Genomic DNA, 21,385 nt, shown 5'->3' with positions numbered 1-21,385 from the left:
CATTTCTCTAGTTATAAATATGGGTCTGAACCCTAATAACAACATTGAGAAATAGTGGTGCACTTCTAAATCGCAAATATTTCCATATTTTTTAAAGTCATGTCACTAAAACGTTTCGACTGGAAAGAAATTCTATAACCTGTTGGTAATGGTAATTCCTGATGCCTACATACTCTATAGTTTGAGCACCGACAAACCCCTTGAACACGAGGAATTTATGGTTAGTATTGTCGAAGGTATTGTAGATGTAGAAACTCTTCAAAACATTCCACTTGGACCTTCAGGAGAAAAGGGACATCAGCTGGTACGCTTCCCAAGAAAGAAACTGTGGTTGTGCCCTGTCTGTTCGACTTTAGAAAAAAAGTAATTCACCCACTTCTGGTGCCCAGGATGTAATTGTGGTGTCCACCAACAGTACTACCATAAATTAGAATATTTTTGGAGGCCTATGAAAGCAGGAAGAAAGAGGAGCCACCCCAAAGGTAGCGAGTATGAATCTGACTAAGTAGACTCACGTGTTGGTGCGATGTGCTTGTGTTATTTCAGTTCAATTTTACTTTACAGTACTTCAATGTAGTGAAACCTTTCTACATATTTTTAATCAGCATAAAATTTTGCAAATTTTGTATATAGTAAAATCGTCATATAATATTACTTTTTACGTGCACGTTGCCCAGAACTTTCAGTTTATTTTGGAATACTTAGCATGTGTTGGATACTTCGCCCATACTGCTTCAGGATACTAAATTAACAAGTTTAATTTCCTACCATAGTATTCTTCATCCTCTTCTAAATAAAATGACTTGTTTTACACAAAAATAAATTGAAAACAACATTCTTATGAATTTTTTAAAAGTTGCTTGCAAAATTTGTCTAAATGCTTGCCGCTTGAAGGTAAATCGCTTGCCGGTTCCAGGGTTAATCTCATTTTAAAAGCATGTTAACACACATACTTGACCAGCTGCACACAAGTGTACCTGACTCAACAAAACTCCATAAGACTTTCACTTTATCAGTAGTAGGCAAGGGGGGCTTGTCCCAAAATAAAACTTCCCATAACTTCTAATCAACCAGAAGTATGAGAGGGAACCTACCAAAAAATAAAATTCTCCAATTCAGCTTGACATGAAAAACAACGGTATTTCCACCTCCTCATGGGTTTGTAGGGTAACCCTGGGAGCCATGCAATGACAAATTAGCTTATTTTTAATTTCCAACTTCCCTAAACTAAACTAAGTACAAGTACTTACATGATGTTATTCATTAACCTTTACTTTCTGTTTTATAAACCCTACAAAGAATGGGTACCCAACTAATTATCTTAATAAACATAGCATATAATCATTATCATCATTTTACAGTTCTAGTTTGTTGGGTACTTGAAGACTTTGTAATAATGATATATTTCCAGTTGTTCATTATTTCATTCCACATCTTCCCCATAACTACAATGTGCATCTTAATGACTATCCTCTGGGTTTTCGGTTTCCTACCGACTGATTTCCAACAACAAGTTTCTCCAGGATTTGTGGGATGTCCTAGTTTTATCCACCTCATCACTTAAACATCTAAAAAAAAAAGCTTTAGGATAAGAAATGTCAATTTGTAATACACAAACAAGTTCAATCTGAAAGGAAATATTTCAGAAAACAAACATGAAGAGGCGAAGTGTGCACAAACTTACATTAAGAGCACTCATATTTGATGTGAGGCTCTGACCGGCTTCTTGACGATGAAGTACTAATTGAGCAGCACGCCCAACATCTCCTTCAGCAATTGCTAAACAATGATGCACCTCTATACTGCAAGAACCTGGGAACATCTCTTGCAGCAAGTGCACTTGAGCTGCCCAATATGACGAGTCCTGCAAAAATGATACATTTATGAAGCCCGTTAGAAACATATGAAATATTTATTTTTTAAAAAGCTAATTAAAAACTTGGGATGAAAATCTTCTTAAGAAAATAAAAATTATAAATTCAATAAATCTTTTAATCTGTAATTAAAATCCTTAATCACTCGAATATCATATTGTCGCTGTGCCTGCGAAAACCACTATGTGAAATATTTCATGGCTAGTGCATACCGTGGAGGCCACTGTGTAGGCTATTTGGAGCCACTCTGTGTGTGTGTGTGTGTGTGTGTGTGTGTGTGTGTGTGTGTGTGTGTGTGTGTGTGTGTGTGTGTGTGTGTGTGTGTGTGTGTGTGTGTGTGTGTGTGTGTGTGTGTGTGTGTGTGTGTGTGTGTGTGTGTGTGTGTGTGTGTGTGTGTGTGTGTGTGTGTGTGTGTGTGTGTGTGTGTGTGTGTGTGTGTGTGTGTGTGTGTGTGTGTGTGTGTGTGTGTGTGTGTGTGTGTGTGTGTGTGTGTGTGTGTGTGTGTGTGTGTGTGTGTGTGTGTGTGTGTGTGTGTGTGTGTGTGTGTGTGTGTGTGTGTGTGTGTGTGTGTGTGTGTGTGTGTGTGTGTGTGTGTGTGTGTGTGTGTGTGTGTGTGTGTGTGTGTGTGTGTGTGTGTGTGTGTGTGTGTGTGTGTGTGTGTGTGTGTGTGTGTGTGTGTGTGTGTGTGTGTGTGTGTGTGTGTGTGTGTGTGTGTGTGTGTGTGAGAGAGAGAGAGAGAGAGAGAGAGAGAGAGAGAGAGAGAGAGAGAGAGAGAGAGTGTGAGTGTGATGAGCCCGACTTAGCACACTGGGGCAAAACGCTGGAAACCAGGAATGAGTTAGCTGGAAAATTTATAATGTCCGATAACGGACCATTTATATTGGTATTATAAATTTACTCATTTGGGACAAATATTTCAGGTTCCCTATGGGAATCAACATCTATATCAAAGTATACTTTGTCGCAAGGCAACCTCTGTATGAGAGGAAGTATTATATAAATATAAAATATAGAAAATATAAATATTAGACATATTGTTAAGAGGATGGCTTCTTTCCAAGCAAAACTTTGCAAACAGAACTGAGACAAAAATTATATTCACCATCAGAAATGGAAAATAAATTATTTTGGTTGCTCCGTTGGTGGGTTAGGCAGTTTATTACAGAGGCATATCTTTGTTTAAAGATGGTATGGTTGAAATATTGTACTCAAGTAGTTAGGTGAGATTACTGAAAAAGAGTCAATAAAGCATTTGAAGGAGTGTTTCATTAACTGAGGAGAGATGAAGACAGTACTGCAAGGACAGATGATGTACATTTCTACATTTGAGTCATTCACAATGGGAGAAGTCATAGGCTGCCAGAGCTAATATCTTAAGACTGGAAGGGTGTCTTTACACCAACAGCAAGGCAACTCAGTTAAAGGCTCTTTGAAACAGTGGAAGAAGAGGTGTGACAGAGCTGACTGATCAGTTTATTGAATTCAAACAAAATCACTGAAATTTGAACATCTAGTTTCGTGAATGGAGGCTACATGGATTTCACTGCCAAGTATTATGACACACAGGCCTATATGAAAAATGAATCACGTTGAGACATTCAGGCAGTATGTAGAGAGATTCAATGAGAGAGGAAATCATTCGGTAATGAAGGGTATATCGAAGAACAAAACATTCAGTTTGGGTTTGGACTAGAAGAGCATATACAGCAACCAGTCAAAACTCCCAGGCTAGCAGGTAGGTTGATGATCTCCGCCCAGTCTATGAAACTCGTTGGTAAATAGGTACTGTTAGGCACAATTATTATGCAGTGTGCAGAATCCTTTCAGATGTAGATATGCTGTTACATTTGCTGTCAGTTGTTTCAACATAACTGAAGAGTGTGCATTCGATTACAATATTAGCTTACTGAAATGCCAACAGACAGGCTATTGCTACAACAAAGAACTCTAAAGTACATGAGGACAAAATCATACCAAGTCAGATGAAAACAATTTGCAAAGAGATTTCCAAACATTCTAATTCCACACAGAGGACTAGCCAGACAGATTTTTCCAAGATTAAAGAAAATAAGACATTTAAACACTATAATACCTAAGTCTGAACAAACAAACAAAATCACTGAAATCTGAACCTTACTTGAAGGTTTTCCATAGATATCTCTACTTCACCTTAATCCAAACAGCCATCAAACTTGTAAAACTGCAAATATAGTGAAAATAATTCAATAAAAACCACCATATATCAAATTAATTTAGGTCAGCTGTCATTATGAAATCAGAGTATAACTAAGAATATGGTATTACTAATCAAACATCTTCTTCTTCTTTTGCTACCGCTTTTTCCCACACCTGTGGGGTCACGGGTGCGAACTGCATCGCAGATGTGGATTTGGCCCTGTTTTACGGCTGGACGCCCTTCCTGACGCCAACCCTATATGGAGGGATACAATCACTATTTCGTATTTCTATGGTGGTAGGTAGTGTGGTATGTTGTCTGAATATGATCAGGAGAGTGTTGGGATGGACAAATACACCCAGTCCCTGAGCCAGAAGAATTAATCAGAAGCGATTAAAATCCCCGATCAGGCCGGGAATCGAAACCGGGACCCTATAAACCGAAGTTCAGTACGTTGACCATTCAGCCGAGTCGGACATATTACTAATCAAACATATCCTTGCATTAGTACCAAAATACAGAGAAGATATGCTGCCAGCTGAGCGTGCTTACACTTTTTCACCCCAGACCTAAACTGAGCATTCTGTAACACTTGACTATTTTCTCCTTAGATTATAAAATGAAAGGAAGAACAACACTGTCCATGTACAACTTGTGAAAAAATATTCTGCCCACATCTGACACAACTGGTCACACTGACACTTCAGCTAGTCATCAAAAGTAAAATTAATCCATTGAATACCTCTGTCCATTTCAGGATCGGAAGTAAGCAACAACCCAGAGGGAAAGTATATCTATTATTTTCTTGTAAAGTATGAAATTTTCCATAAGGCAAATTTATTATTTTCTAATAAATTTGTTACACTGAGTAGCTTTTAGAGGCTTCAAATTTCACTTTAAAGCCAACAGGTGTAATACAAACCATCAGTGAAGCAGTGCTGTCAATGAGCAAATATTATTGATTTTAAAGAAATTACTTCAAGAAAAATGTTGCTTTTTTTTTGCTAGGGGCTTTACGTCGCACCGACACAGACAGGTCTTATGGCGACGATGGGATAGGAAAGGCCTAGGAGTTGGAAGGAATCGGCCGTGGCCTTAATTAAGGTACAGCCCCAGCATTTGCCTGGTGTGAAAATGGGAAACCACGGAAAACCATCTTCAGGGCTGCCGATAGTGGGATTCGAACCTACTATCTCCCGGATGCAAGCTCACAGCCGCACGCCTCTACGCGCACGGCCAACTCGTCCGGTAAAATGTTGCTGTTTGTGTCATCAGTCCATAGACTGGGTTGATGCAGCTCTCCATGCCACTCTATTGTGTGCTAACCTTTTCATTTCTAAGGTACTACTACCCACACTTTTTAATTTCTACGTATCTACTATAGGTACGTCCTACATCTACTCTAATCTGTTGTCATATTCATGCCTTGGTCTACCCCTACAATTCTTACCACCTACACTTCCCTCAAAAACTAACTGAACGAGTCCTAGGTACTGTAAGGTGTGTCCTATTATTCTATCTCTTCTTCTGGTCAAATTTAGCCAAATTGTTCTCCTCTCACCAATTCAACTCAGTATCTCTTCATTTGTGATTCGATCCATCCATCTCACCTTCAGCATCCTTCTGTAACACCACATTTCAAAAGCTTCTACTCGCCATCTTTCTGAGCTAGTTACTGTGCATGTTTCACTTCTGTACAATGTCACGCTCAAGACAAAAGTCTTCAAAAACATCTAATTCCTATATCAGTGTTCAAAGTGAGCAAATTGTTTTTCTTAAGAAAGGCCTTCCTTGCTTGTGCTAGTCTGCACTTCATGTCCCCATTACTTCTGCCACTGTTAATTATTCTACTACCCAAGAAACAATCTATATATTAAAAAAATTTATGAAAACTAAAGTCAGTCAGTCCGGGTATTCTATCCAGTCGATTTCCATCATTTTTTAAAAACTGATAGGTATTCATGCTCAGATTTGTCATCAGGTACTATAAATCACTTAACTTCCGCCTTCCTCAAATTATTTGATTTTTTCAATCTTTGAAGCAATCATATCTTTGGTTCTAATTTTTTTTTTTTTGCTAGGGGCTTTACGTCGCACCGACACAGATAGGTCTTATGGCGACGATGGGATAGGAAAGGCTTAGGAGTTAGAAGGAAGCGGCCATGGCCTTAATTAAGGTACAGCCCCAGCATTTGCCTCGTGTGAAAATGGGAAACCACGTTTGGTTCTAATTGATGTACGGAGTTTGTTTTGGCCTAAGAACACTCAATGGAACAATCTCTTTCATTTCAATTCTTAACCATTCAAATTAGTTGATTCTGAGGAAAGTTATGAGTGAACATTCAATTTGACATCTCATTTCTTCAACATTTTTTCTTATTGAAGCAATCATATCTTTCGTTCTAATTGAGGTACGCAGTTCGTTTTGGTCTAAAAACACTCAGTGGATCAAGCGCTTTCTTTTGAGGTAATAACTACTGAGAAATGTTATGAGTACATTTGTCTCCATGGCGAAGATCTTTGAAGGACTTTTTAACAGTTTGGCACATAGTGTTGTTCCAAGGAACATTTAATTCAATTTCTTTGTGTGATGTATTTTTAAGTGTTTTGTTGACATAATATTACATTCTATTACCACAGCAGATCATGTGCTTTATTTCATTAACTCGAAAGTTTGCAAATACATCCGTGAGGATAGTAACGAACAACACCATCTTTGTACATTGCGGGTGGAGCCAGCGGGAAACTGCTAGTATTTTTCTACTTTAAGACTTCATTTTATAATCTAATATTTCTGCATCACCTGACTTTGTTCAATTACACTTCGTTACTTTTGTTCTAGATTTATTTATTTTCATCTTGTACTCTTTCTCTAAGATGGTGTTTATATCATTCAGCTATTTCTCTAGATTTTCTGCAGACTCAGATAAAATAATATCATCAGCAAATCTCAGAGTTCTGATTTCCCCTCCTTGGATTGTAATTCGCTTTCATAATTCCTCTTTGATTTCCTTTAACCACCCTGTTCTATATAAATACTGAAAGGGAGAGGGAACAAATTGCAGGCTAATATAAGCATGTTTCACTATAATGGATATTATTATATACTGAATATAGTATTCATAGGAAAACTGGTAAATTAAGCAGATATATTTCAATGTTTCTTATTAATGTAAAAAAAAACTTAAAATACTTTTTAAAATGTAATATCTTCCTGCATCAAATTGTTTTGTTCTGTTTCAAGTGCAGTATATAAGAAAGCTGTAAGAGAATTCAAAGAAATAAGTTACATGTTTGCATTTCCTAGTGTTTCCATGAAATATTAAAATGAAATATTAAATTTAAGTGAGAAAACAACAAATTTTTATAAATATTAGTAAGGAATAAAATAAATTTAACATAATTAGTGACATTGTTGATGATCATTATCTGTTTGCTCTCACTGTTCCACTTTTAGATCATCCATACATTGCTAACATTATCACGGACTGAAGATGGCCCCTCATGTCGGGAACCAAAATGGGCTTCCTATACCATGGACTTAAAATAACTCCTTGAGTTATCTACGTATTATTATTCCTTCTTTATTATTACCTATCTCTGCTAGCTCTAAATAACCAAATGTTAAAATGAGTTAGTAGAAGGAAGTTATACGGTTCATGATTTATTGTTAGAAAACTGAAATCCTTGTATCCCCAAAATTTGGTGCCAGAACTATGAAAAGGGAAAGCTCCGACCCTCACAAGAAGACTGAAGAGGATTCAATCCTGTTTCGAGCAACTTCAATCTCGAAGTCACCCAGTGTTAAAATAGATTATATCATGGTGTTATTATTGTTATTATTATTCTCTGCTAGGGGCTTTACGTCGCACCGACTCAGATAGGTCTTATGGCGACGATGGGATGGGAAAGGCCTAGGAGTTGGAAGGAAGCGGCCGTGGCCTTAATTAAGGTACAGCCCCAGCATTTGCCTGGTGTGAAAATGGGAAACCACGGAAAACCATCTTCAGGGCTGACGATAGTGGGATTCGAACCTACTATCTCCCGGATGCAAGCTCACAGCCGCGCGCCTCTACGCGCACGGCCAACTCGCCCGGTGTTATTATTATTATTATTATTATTATTATTATTATTATTATTATTATTATTATTATTATTATTATTATTATTATTGATGTAATGATGCAATGATGACTGATAATACAGAACAACTTTTCAAACCAAGATGCTTAAAAATGACCACTCAATTGATAAATGTTTAATTAATCAGATTAACACTTTCAATTGGTCAATGTTAGAGCATGTTATTGACCACCTATGGGAGACATTAGATAATTTACATATCTTGGATGAATCACTTCAACATTTGCTCAGTGATGCAGAATATGACAATGATGCACCAGCTTGTGAAGTGTATACAGACAACTGTAAACGAGCTATTCCATTGAAGGTCATATAGGGCACAGTAGTCCAACTCGTTGGCTGAATGGTCAGCGTACTGGCCTTTGGTTTAGAGGGTCCCGGGTTTGATTCTCGGCCGGGTCGGGGATTTTAACCTTCATTGGTTAATTCCAATGACCCGAGAGCTGGGTGTTTGTGCTGTCCCCAACAACCCTGCAACTCACTCACCACAGATAACACTATCCACCACCACAATAACACGCAGTTACCTACACATGGCAGATGCCGCCCACCCTCATCGGAGGGTCTGCCTTACAAGAGCTGCACTCGGCTAGAAATAGCCACACGAAATTATTAGGGCACAATAGTGCTGGAAGTAATATTAATATCACCACCACACCAATTGCATCCTTGACTGCTCTTGCCCAATCCCCCACTGTACCTGAAGTTAAGCTATCCCCGATAAAATTGCAAACTTTTTTGAGGAACACAGAATCATGGTCTAGGTTCTGCGAGCAGTCTGAATCCTCTGGGGACAAAACCCCAGCTCTTTCAGCCGTAAATAAATATGCATTCCTTTAGAGATATTTAAAAGGGGAACCTAAAGTTCTAGTTGATGGAACAGTGGTTACAGCATTGCTATGGAAGTGTGGAGTAATGTATCGTGAGTTAGAATATATTTCTGATGAAAGCTACCAATTTTCAAGAAGGCACAAATGATGCTGTTCCAGCATTTACCAGTGAAACTGATACTAAAATGGAAGTTGAAGGTTTGAATTACATTACAGATTGGATAGCTAAAAAACAAAAAAGCAGTCATCCACACTTAGATCTCTTAACAGACAAAGGAGGAACAGATCACAGTATGTATTGTTCAGGCTCCTGGATTTAAAGTCTGTCATACGGTGGTCTTACAAAGCTGATACCTCAGTGTTCACAAACTGTACGATATATGGAGAAACATTTCTGTTCTTATTATGGATTTACAGTCTGAAAAAGACCGGGAGTGACAGATAACCTGGTTTCTTTAATAGTCTATGTGCATGTGATCCTAATTAAAGTAGAGATCTGACAGTCACATTTGTGAAAATGAGTAAATATGCTTGGATAAAATTTTAAAATAAATATGAGGAAAAATGAAATAGTGGAAGTAAATGGGTCTACATTATGGAAGATAAAACGAAGAACCAAGATGAGGAACTTACCAGTTACGGTATGATTCACTTTATTGTAACAGCAGTGTTTTTCATTCTTTTGTTTGCCTACTTTTTCACTGGAAATTATTAAGTGTTTTACTAAGAATGCCTTATTGGGTTTCAGTAGCATGGTGTATTCACTAAAATCCTATTAACAAAAACCATGGTCTTGTGACATTATTAGCTGTATATTATTGCATTGTACAGTACATTGAACATTATTATATTTGTTATCCACTATTTCCGAAGTCAGATAAGCAGGTATAGGAAACATATGAGCTAATAATTGTTTGGTTAAAACATATGACAATCCCCAAATTCCATTGGGAACCTCTCCTGAAATCAGAAGCAGACGACTTGCAGAGAGCAGCCAATGACTGCAAATTAGCTGTTGTAGGTAACCTGAATATAAGAACCTTGGGAAATTCCTAAGAAAGATCCTTAGCCCAGATCAACATCTTAAGAGTGAGTATCGCCTCAGGTCAAATGCAGAACTGCACTCTAAAGAAATTGCTTCATGCAGAAAGGGCCTTAGTCCAAAACAGTTACTTTTCAGGAAAACATAAAAATAATTTTTTGAACCAATATATCACCCAAATCATATTTAAAACACATGCATTAGGTAAGTTACAGCTCAGTTTTGGATTGTGTAAGAGCATGCAGAAATTCAAATATGTAATTTTAATTTAAGGGCTGTAAAATGCACTGGACCTAGGCCCCTTCTGCAACAATCACAAATATTTATAGGAAAACAGTGAAAATATAGGAAAAATGTCAAGATTAACACAGTCACATATTTTAAAATGCTAATCAGATATTATGTTGTTGTAGTCTGAGTCATCAGTCCATAGACTGGTTTGATGCAGCTCTCCATGCCATCCTATACTGTGCTAACATTTTCAATTCTACGTTTCTGTTGTATCCTACATCTGCTCTAATCTGCTTACCATATTCATACCTTGGTCTACCCCTACCATACTTACGGCCTACACATCCTTCAAAAACAAACTGCACAAATCCTGGGTGCCTTAAGATGTGTCCCATCATTCTGTCTCTTCTTCTCGTCAAACTTAGCCAATACCAATATAAATGGTCCGTTATTGGACATTATAAATTTTCCAGCCAACTCATTCCTGGTTGCCAGCGTTTAGCCCTCATGTGCTAGGGTGGGCTCATCAGTTGGTACCTAGCACACCTACCAATACGCCGGCTAGTGCACACCGTGGAGGCCACTGCGTAGGCTAACTGGTATTATAAATTTACTCATTCAGGACAAATATTTCAGATTCCCTGTGGGAATCAACATCTATATCAAACTTAGCCAAACAGATCTCCTCTCACCAATTCGATTCAGTATCTCTTCATTCGTGATTCGATCTATCTATCTCACCAACAGCATTCTTCTGTAACCATCACATTTCAAAAGCTCTTATTCTCTTTCTTTCTGAGCTAGTTATCGTCCATATTTCACTTCCATACAATGCCACGCTCCAGATGTAGTCTTCAGAAACATCTAATTCCTATATCAATGTTTGAAGTGAGCAAATTCCTTTTCTTAAGAAAGCTCTTCCTTGCTTGTGCTAGTCTGCATTTAATATCCTCTTTACTTCTGCCATCGTTAGTTATTTTAATACCCAAGTAAAAATTTTCATCTAACTTCCGTTAAGACTTCATTTCCTAATCTAATATTACCTGCATCACCTGCATTTGTTCGACTGCACTCTATTACTTTTGTTTCGGACTTACTTATTTTCATCTTGTACTCCTAAGCTGAAAGGAACAGGAAACTACAGCCATAACTAACTCCCAAGGACAAGCAGCTCTCTCTGTATGAATGATGTACTGATGATAGCTTCCTCCTGGGTAAAATATTCCGGAGGTAAAATAGGCCCCCATCTGGATCTCCGGGTGGGGACTACACGAGAGGGGGCGATCATCAGGAAGATGGACACTGACATTCTGCGAGTTGCAGCGTGGATTATTAGAAGTTTGAATCGTTGTGGTAGGTTAGAGAATCTGAAAAGGGAGATGGATAGACTAAAGTAAAATGTAGTTGGTATAAGTGAAGTACGTTGGCAGGAAGAACAGGATTATTGGTCAGGTGACTACCGAATTATCAACACAAAATCAAACAGGGGAAATGCAGGAGTTGGTTTCATAATGAATAAGAAAATAGGGCAGCAGGTAAGCTACTACGGCCAGCATAGTGAAAGAATTATTGTCGTCAAATAGATACCAAACCAATGCCTACCACAATATGCCTACTAGTTCAGCGGATGATGAGGAAATCGAAAGAATATATGAAGAGATAGAAGATTTAATACAATATGTAAAAGGTGACAAGAATCTAATTGTGACTGGAGACTGGAATGCAGTGGTAGGCCAAGGACGAGAAGGTAATACAGTAGGAGAATTTGGATTAGGACAAAGGAATGATAGAGGAAGTCGGCTGTTTGAAGTCTGCACTGATCATAATGTAGTCCTTGCCAATACTTGGTTCAAACACCACAAACGACAGCTGTATACGTGGATGAGACCTGGAGACACTGGAAGGTATCAAATAGACTTCATTATGATTAGGCAGAGATTCAGAAACCAGGTGTTGGATTGCAAAACTTTCCCAGGAGCAGACGTGGACTCTGACCACAACTTGTTGGTCATGAAATGCCATCTGAAGTTGAAGAAATTGAAGAAAGGAAAGAATGCAAAAAGACTAGATCTAGACAAGTTGAAAGAAAAGAGTGTGAGGGGCTGTTTCAAGGAACATGTTGCACAAGGGCTAAATGAAACGGCTGAAGGAAACACAATAGAGGAAGAGTGGATAGTCATGAAAAATGAAGTCAGTAGGGCTGCTGAAGAAATGTTAGGAAGGAAGAAAAGATCAACAATGAATCAGTGGATAACTCAGGAGATACTAGACCTGATTGATGAACGATGAAAATACAAGAATACTAGAAATGGTAGAAAAGAATACAGGCGATTAAAGAATCAAGTGGATAGAAAGTGCAAGGTAGCTAAGGAAGAATGGCTGAAGGAGAAGTGCAAGGATGTCGAAGGTTGTATGGTCCTGGGAAAGGTAGATATTGCATACAGGAAAATCAAGGAAACCTTTGGAGAAAGGAAATCTAGGTGTATGAATATTAAGAGCTCAGATGGAAAGCCACTTCTAGGGAAAGAAGACAAAGCAGAAAGATGGCAGGAGCATATCCAACAGATGTATCAAGGTAAAGGTGTAGATAATTTGGTTCTGGAACATGAAGAGGCTGTTGATGCTAATGAAATGGGAGACCCAATTTTGAGGTCAGAGTTTGACAGAGTTGTGAGTGACCTAAATAGGAACAAGGCACCTGGAATTGATGACATTACCTCTGAATTACTGACTGCCTTAGGAGAAACCAGCATGGCAAGGTTATTCCATTTAGTGTGTAAGATGTACGAGACAGGAGAAGTCCCATCCGATTTTCGGCAGAATGTTGTTATACTTATTCCCAAGAAAGCCGGTGCTGACAAGTATGAAAACTACCGCACCATTAGTTTAGCATCTCATGCCTGCAAAATTTTAACATGTATTATTTACACAAGAACCAGTGCCTCCGTGGCTCAGATGGCAGCGCGTCGGCCTCTCACCGCTGGATACCGTGGTTCAAATCCCGGTCACTCCATGTGAGATTTGTGCTGGACAAAGCGGAGGCGGGACAGGCTTTTCTCTGAGTACTCCGGTTTTCCCTGTCATCTTTCATTCCAGCAACACTCTCCATTATCATTTCATAGCATTTATCACTCATTAATAAATCACCTTGGGAGTGGCGACCCCATTGTAATAACAGCCTATATATGTTTCATTCATTACATCCCTGACCTGGTCAAAGACTGGAAAACAGGTTGTAGGTTTTCATATTTACATAAGAATGGAAAAACAAGTTGAAGCTGAGTTGGGAGATCAATTTGGCTTCAGAAGAAATGTAGGAACACGTGAAGCAATCCTGACTTTACGTCTGATCTTAGAGGATCGAATCAAGAAAGACAAGCCCACGTACATGGTGTTCGTAGATCTAGAAAAAGCATTCGATAATGTTGATTGGACCAAGCTATTTAAGATTCTGAAGATGACTGGGATCAGATACCGAGAACGAAGAATTATCTACAATCTGTATAAAAATCAGTCTGCAGTGATAAAATCAAGGGCTTTGAAAAAGAAGCAGCAATCCAGAAAGGAGTGAGGCAAGGCTGCAGTTTGCCCCCTCCTTTTCAATGTTTACATAGAACAGGCAGTAAAGGAAATCAACGAGGAATTTGAAATGGGAATCACAATCCAAGAAGAGCAAATAAAAACCTTGAGATTTGCCAGTGATATTGTTATTTTATCTGAGACTACAGAAGATCTTGAGAAGCTGCTGAATGGTATGGACAAAGTCTTGGGTAAGGAGTACAAAATGAAATTATATAAGTCCAAAACAAAAGTAATGGAGTGCAGGCAAACAAAGGCAGGTGATGCAGGAAATATTAGATTAGGAAATGAAGTCAAAGGAAGTAGATGTATATTGTTACTTAGGTAGTAAAATAACTAACGATGGCAGAAGTAACAAGGACATAAAATGCAGACTAGCACAAGCAAGGAAGAGCTTTCTTAAGAAAAGAAATTTGCTCACTTCAAACATTGATATAAGAATTAGAAAGATATTTTTGAAGACTTTTGTGAGGAGCGTGGCATCTTATGGAAGTGAAACATGGACGATAACTACCTCACAATGAAAGAAAATAGAAGCTTTTGAAATATGGTGCTACAGAAGAATGTTGAAGGTGAGATGGATAGATCAAATCACGAATGAAGAGATACTGAATCGAATTGGGGAGAGGAGATCGATTTGGCTAAATTTGACGAGAAGAAGAGATAGAATGATAGGACACATCGTAAGACATCCAGGACTTCTTCAGTTGGTTTTTAAAGGAAGTGTAGGTGGTAAGAACGGTAGGGGTAGACCAAGGTATGAATATGACAAGCAGATTAGAGCAGATGCAGGATGCAATAGTTACGTAAAAATGAAAAGGTTAGATCAGGATAGGGTGGCATGGAGGACTGCATAACCCAGTCTATGGACTGATGACTTAAATTACAACACTCCTTACCCAAGACTTCGTCCATACCATTCATCAACTTCTCGAAATCTTCTGCAGTCTCACGTGTACAGCTGTCGTTTGTGGTGTTTGAACCAAGTATTGGCAAGGACTAAATTATGATCAGAGCAGAATTCAACCAGCTGACTTCCTCTTTCATTCCTTTGTCCCAATCTGAATTTTCCTACTGTTTTACCTTCTCTTCGTTGGCCTACCACTGCATTCCACTCTCCCATCACAATTAGATTCTCGTCACCTTTTAGATATTGTACTAAATCTTCTATCTCTTCTTATATCCTTTCGATTTCTTCATCATCCGCTGAACTAGTAGGCATATATACTTGCACTATTGTGGTGGGCATTGGTTTGGTGTCTTTCTTGACAACAATAATTCTTTAAGAGATAAGAATTTCATGCTGTTCCGTATTGAAGCGAGTTCGCTATGTTGGTTGTAGTAGCTTACCCGCTGCCCTATCTTCTTATTCATTATTAAACCAACTTCGGCCTTTTCCCCGTTTGATTCTGTTGATAATTCTGTAGTCACCCGACCGAAATTTCTGTTTTTCCCGCCAATGTACTTCACTTATACCAACTAGATTTAACTTCAGTGTATCCATCTCCCATTTCAGATTCTCTAACCTACCACAACGATTCAAACTTCTAGCATTCCACGCTCCGACTCGCAGAATGTCAGTATCCATCTTCCTGATCTTCTATCCACTTCATTCTTTAATTGCTTGTATTCTTTTCTGCAATCTTCATTTCTTGCATTCTTGTATTTTCGTCTTTCATCAATCAGGTCTAGTATCTGCCGAGTTATCCACTGATTCTTAGTTGATCTTTTCTTCCTTCCTAACATTTGTTCGGCAGCCCTACTAACTTCATTTTTCATGACTATCCACTCTTCCTCTATTGTGTTTCCTTCAGCCTTTTCATTTAGTCCTTGTGCAAGATGTTCCTTGCAACAGTCCCTCACACTCTTCTTTCAACTTGTCTAGATCCCATCTTTTTGCATTCTTTCCTTTCTTCAATTTCTTCAACTTCAGATGGCATTTCATGACCAACAAGTTGTGGTCAGAGTCCACATCTGCTCCAGGGAAAGTTTTGCAAATCCAAGACCTGGTTTCTGAATCTCTACCTAATCATAACGAAGTCTATTTGATACCTTCCAGTGTCTCTAGGTCTCGTCCACGTTGAGTATTATTACAAGGTCATATCAGTTAATCATTTAGACTGCCGCCCTTGTAACTTCCGAAGGGCTGCTACTCCCCTTTCAATGAACCATTCGTTAGTCTGGTCTCTCAACAGATACCCATCCAATATGGTTGCTACTGCGGCTCGGCTATCTGCTTCATTGGGACTGTTGTGAACGGCGGTTCGCGACACGCCTTTCGCACATAAGAGTGAGCGAATGGACTCGAACGGGATTCAAATCCGCGACCCCCAAGGTAGAAAGCCTGTGATTTGAAAAGTAGCAGGCATATACACACATGCATATATGAAGGGAAATTACAAGAGAGTTTGTATATGTCTATAATTCATAATTCATAAATGATAGTGATAATAATAATAATAATAATAATAATAATAATAATAATGGGAATAACAGAATAATCCAAAGAAGGATTTAAAATATTCGATGTTGCGTAGAAGCTCGTAAGCCAAGAGCTTTGTGTCTTAATGTTGTGAAATATTGTGTAAGTTAAATGCGCACTTCTTCTGAGTTGGAAATATACAGAGTCATGTGTAAGGGACATAGAAACAGTTTCCAAAGTGTTTTAGAACATCACATGTAGTTGCCGCGTGACTGGGAAGTTTCATACTAGGGAACCAATCAGAGAATAGTGACACTGTGACGTGTACAAGTGGCCAGTGGAGATGGTATTACTCAGTGGATTATTCGACAAGAATAAGAAAGGCTACATAACCTAGTAACACGTAAACAACAGGGCTTTTTGACTCACAGCACTCGAAGAGGCTTTTTGACTGTAGACTCTATCGCCAAGAGAACTGTTAGTGTGCTTGTATAATTAGAGTAAGAGCTGCGAGTAAGCAGCTGAAAACTGTTAGTAAGTTAAAAGGACATTAGGCTCTGAAAGTAAGTGTGATTTGTCAGTGGGCAATCACACGGGTTTACCACAACGACTGACAAAGTAGGTGTTGGATTATAATCATCGTCATAAACTAGTAAATACTTATATTTGGGGATAACAGCGCCTTGCCGCGAAGAATAACGGGTTCCAGAGATATCTATGCAGAAGAAAGAAGAGAGAAGACCTCAACTGGACAAGCTTCAATTCTACTCCGTAGTTAAGTATTCAACGAGTGAACATAATTATTATTATGTGTATTTAAAGACTTAGAGACATGGTGTCAGAATATATTGTGATAGTATTGTACATGTAACTTGTGTATATATATGTGTGAATATTATTGGGTTATAGAATATAATTAGTATTCAAACTTTGCCGATCTGACTACACGCTCCCAGAATTCTGAACCCGAGTCCTCAGCCTGCTGATTTCCCTTAGGTCACGACAGGTGGACTTAAAAAATTTGGTGTGCGGATGTGGCGTAACAATTAATTACGATAAATTACTAGAAAATTCGGGTGTTCATTTGTTGTGAATATATATAAGAGTAATTACGATCACTTTAAGCGCTGCTTAGTGATCGGGGATAGAAGTGAATAAAATTGTAATTGTGTCTGATCACTGTTTCAGGTACATTGAAAGGAAGGCAACGGCAAAGGAAAGAAATTCGAGTCGCTTGGAGGCAGAACCAGTAAACCAGAAAGCAGACAGTAGCAGCTGTCAAGAACAGTCAATCCAGCTCAAATTCCAGTGGTTATTCTGAGAGGGTGAGTCAAAAGCCAACTCATAATGGAGGGTTCAGATAGAAATGCTAGTCCTACCCCTAGTAAAGCAGATGTAATGAATGCATGAATCACGCGGAGTGCTTCATGGCCGCTTTTTATCAGTAACAGAAGCTTTAAACTCTTAGGGGCTGAATTTGACAGCTTACACAAAGAAAGATTACAAGAATTTTGTGAAAATGTTGGAATGGCGATAGAGTTAGTTAGGCCAGAAGAGCGCGAGTTATTTGATAAATTAAAATTACGAAATTACGAAAGATGCGCGTAGCAAACTATTGGTAAGGACCGATATAGAAACATGGGACGATATAAAAGGAGCCTTACAAGAATACTATTCTGAGAGACGAACTGTAGACTTCTATGCATGTCAATTATTTGCCGCAAGACAGGGTAAAACTGAAACCATACCTCAATGGGCACATAGAATTGACCGTATGGGAACCAAACTGCGAAACACAATGGTCCAGGGCGAACCATTGCTCGCCAAAGAACACCAAGCACAGGCAGTACGTAAGCTAATAAAGGCTAGCTTTGTACAGGGTATCAGAGACGAGAGAATACAATCTCTCATTAAGAGCCGGGACGCACAAACATTAGAACAGGCTGTCAATATTGCCACGGAGGAGGAAACAGTGATAGTTTCCGCCCAGGCTAAGCAGCAACTCATGGGTCAGGTTAGGAAACCCGCTGAAACGAGAGCGAAAACATACACGTACTCAAACAGACAGTCACCGCGAATGACCGGGCAAACATCCGGTAAAGTAACAAGTAAAAGGGCGAACATTAAAGGCATATGCTATAATTGTAATTGTGAAGGGCATATAGCTAGGGACTGTAGAAAACAGAAAGCCACCAAGAAAGGTCCACCTACCTGCCAGTATTGTCAGAAGGTGGGCCATATAGAAAAAGAATGTAGAAAGAAAGCTAGGGAAAAAGAAAAGGATAGATCACAAGAAATCTATATTTGTGCAATCATTTGATGCTATAATTGTGGCAGGACGGGACACCAACAGTCCCATTGCCGCGAAAAGCCGAAGCAACTCAGGGAAAGAAAATGCTTCATTTGTGGACGAAAGGGCCATTTACAAAGAGCCTGTTGGTTCAGAGACCAAAAAGAGATAGTGCAAAATTCAAACCTCGTGAGTACGCAAGAAAGGGACATGAAAGAAACAAATACGAACACAAGCCGAAACAGTATGCGAAAGAAAAAGGGTCTCGCAATAGAGATTTAAGCTAAACAAGGACCGCCATAACGGGCCTAAGGATGAGTCCCAGCGAAGCAAAAGCCCATGCAGGAGCGCAACTCACACATGCGCAGAAAAGTCGCGTAGTCCTCCGCGACAGATTAGTAGAAACCAGTGTATTAAAGAAAGGGAACAATCACGAAGAAAACATGATAGATCAGGTTCGATCCTCGTGCACGTTAAAGAACGGGACAGACCCTTCAAATTTTTGGTAGATACAGGGGCTGATATTAGCCTAGTTTGGGTAAGAATTGTACCAAAGAAAGAGATTCACTACTGTAAACTGGTAATAGAGCTCTCAGGCGTGACAGGGAAGACTTCACGTACCAAGGGGTGCATTGTACTGCACGTAGGGGATTCTTCCCCTGAATTTCATGTTGTCAGAAACGAACTTCGATTTTCATCGGATTGCCTCATAGGGAGAGACCTTCTACAAGAGAGCATAATTAATTACAGAGATGGGTATGTAGAGATTTTCGATCGAAGATATCCAATGGGCTTAAGTGTCCGTGAGTATGTCAAATAAGTATTACTAACAGGGATAATTTGAGTACACTAGAAGGCACTGTAGAAATTGGAATGCGAGGTCAGGAGAACCTGCTTCGATTCCTACTAGATACCGAAAGCGAAGTATCTCTCATAAAAAGACAGCTATTGCCAAGGGAAACTATAATTGCTAGGGAACCTGCCTTAAAGGACGTAGGTTATGATTGAATCTGAACCAAGGACATCATAAGGCTTCCAATAGGAGAGTCGAATGCGGACTTTCATATAGTGGGTGACGATGTACAGCTCAAGTATGATGGAATTATAGGCAGATATATACTCAAAGATAGTATAATAAATTTCAAGGAGGGTCATGTCATACCAAAGGGTGAGCAACACCACATAACAATGAAAACCGCCCACGTTCACACGATCTGTCACAAACCCAGAACAGAGACGATTGTTGAGGTAAGAACGGACAAAAGAGTGGCGGAAGGTGTGATTGGTAAGAAGAAAATTTTACCAGAGGTATTATACATAGCAAGTTGTTTGATGAAGGCACGTGATCACAAGGCATTAGTGAGTGTGTTTAATACGAGGGAGACCGAAGTAAATTTTGAGAGCCCCGTATTTCCTATACAAGAGATTGAGCCATGACAATCTCAGAACGTACCGAAAGAAATTTGTTTTGCTAGCTGCTTTACATCGCACTGACACAGATAGGTCTTATGGCGACGATGAGACAGGGAAGAGCTAGGAGTGGGAAGGAAGTGGCCGTGGCCTTGATTAAGGTACATCCCCCAGCATTTGTCTGGTGTGAAAATGGGAAACCACGGAAAACCATCTTCAGGGCTGCCGACAGTGGGGTTCGAACCTGCTATCTCCCAAATAGGCCTACTGGATACTGGCCGCACTTAAGCGACTGCAGCTATCGAGCTCCGTACCGAAAGAAAGAGAGTGAACCAAGTAACACAAGTAGAGCAGGAAAACACGAAATCCCAAGAGTGATAGACCAATTAAGGGTCAACCATTTAGCACCTAAAGATCGAGAAGTGTTATATGCTATCTGTGCAGCATATAATGATATTTTTCATTTAGAAGGGGATAAATTAACTTACACCGATTTGTTACTACACGAGAACAGAGTCAGCGAAAACCAACCTCCAATTAATGTGAGACCTTACAGGTTACTTGAGGCTCAAAAGGAGGAAATTCAAAGACAGATTGACAAGATGTTAGAGGACAAAATAATTGTACCTAGTAAGAGCCCATGGTCCATGCCATTACTTCTTGTCCCAAAGAATATGGACGCTTCAGGGAAACAAAAATACAGGGTGTGTATTGATTTTCGTGTGCTCAACAAGGTGACGATAGGGACAGCATTCCCGATACCTCTCATATCAGAGCTCTTAGATGCTTTAGGGAAAGCACGGTATTTTTCTACCATGGATTAACATCAGGGTACCATCACGTGTTAATAAGGCCAGAGGACTGTGAGAAGACTGCATTTTCAGCCTTAGGGCGGCATTATGAGTACCTGCGCATGCCGATGGGGCTCAAGTACTCGCCAAGTACCTTTATGCGACTCATGACGACAGACATGTCGGGCCTTAATGGTGTTAAATGCTTCATTTATATGGATGACGTTTTGGTGTATGCTAACTCCATAGAAGACCATAATCAGAGATTATGGGAAGTATTCCAAAGACTCAGGGAGCACAGGCTAAAATTACAGCCGGATAAGTGAGAATTTCTGCGAACAGAGGTAGCATTTCTATTACTGAACATGGAGTACAGCCAGATGAGTGAAAGATTGAGGCGGTAAGGAATTTTCCTAGGCCTACAACCTCAAAACAGTTGAAGGGATTTCTAGGCTTACGTGGGTATTATCGGAGATTCATTCCCGAGTACAGTAAGATTGCAAAACTTCTGTACAAACTCCTGAAGAACAATGTTCCTTATGTATAGAAGACAAGCAGGAGACAGCCTTCAACGTTTTGAAGCAGAAGTTAACTGAG

General features: G+C 39.3%; 1 protein-coding gene across 1 annotated transcript in view; it reads right to left on the bottom strand.

Moving 5' to 3' along the window:
- Positions 1-21,385, bottom strand: part of LOC136866147 (CUE domain-containing protein 2-A) — a 180,678-nt gene that overhangs the window by 84,024 nt on the left and 75,269 nt on the right. The window contains exon 4 of the mRNA XM_067142855.2: positions 1,685-1,864. Coding sequence (XP_066998956.1) covers positions 1,685-1,864 — 180 coding nt within the window. The remainder of the gene's footprint in view (positions 1-1,684; positions 1,865-21,385) is intronic.

This window comes from Anabrus simplex, chromosome 1, assembly GCF_040414725.1.
Source record: "Anabrus simplex isolate iqAnaSimp1 chromosome 1, ASM4041472v1, whole genome shotgun sequence".
NCBI lineage: Eukaryota > Metazoa > Arthropoda > Insecta > Orthoptera > Tettigoniidae > Anabrus > Anabrus simplex.
This window is presented reverse-complemented; position numbering and strand designations above follow the sequence as displayed.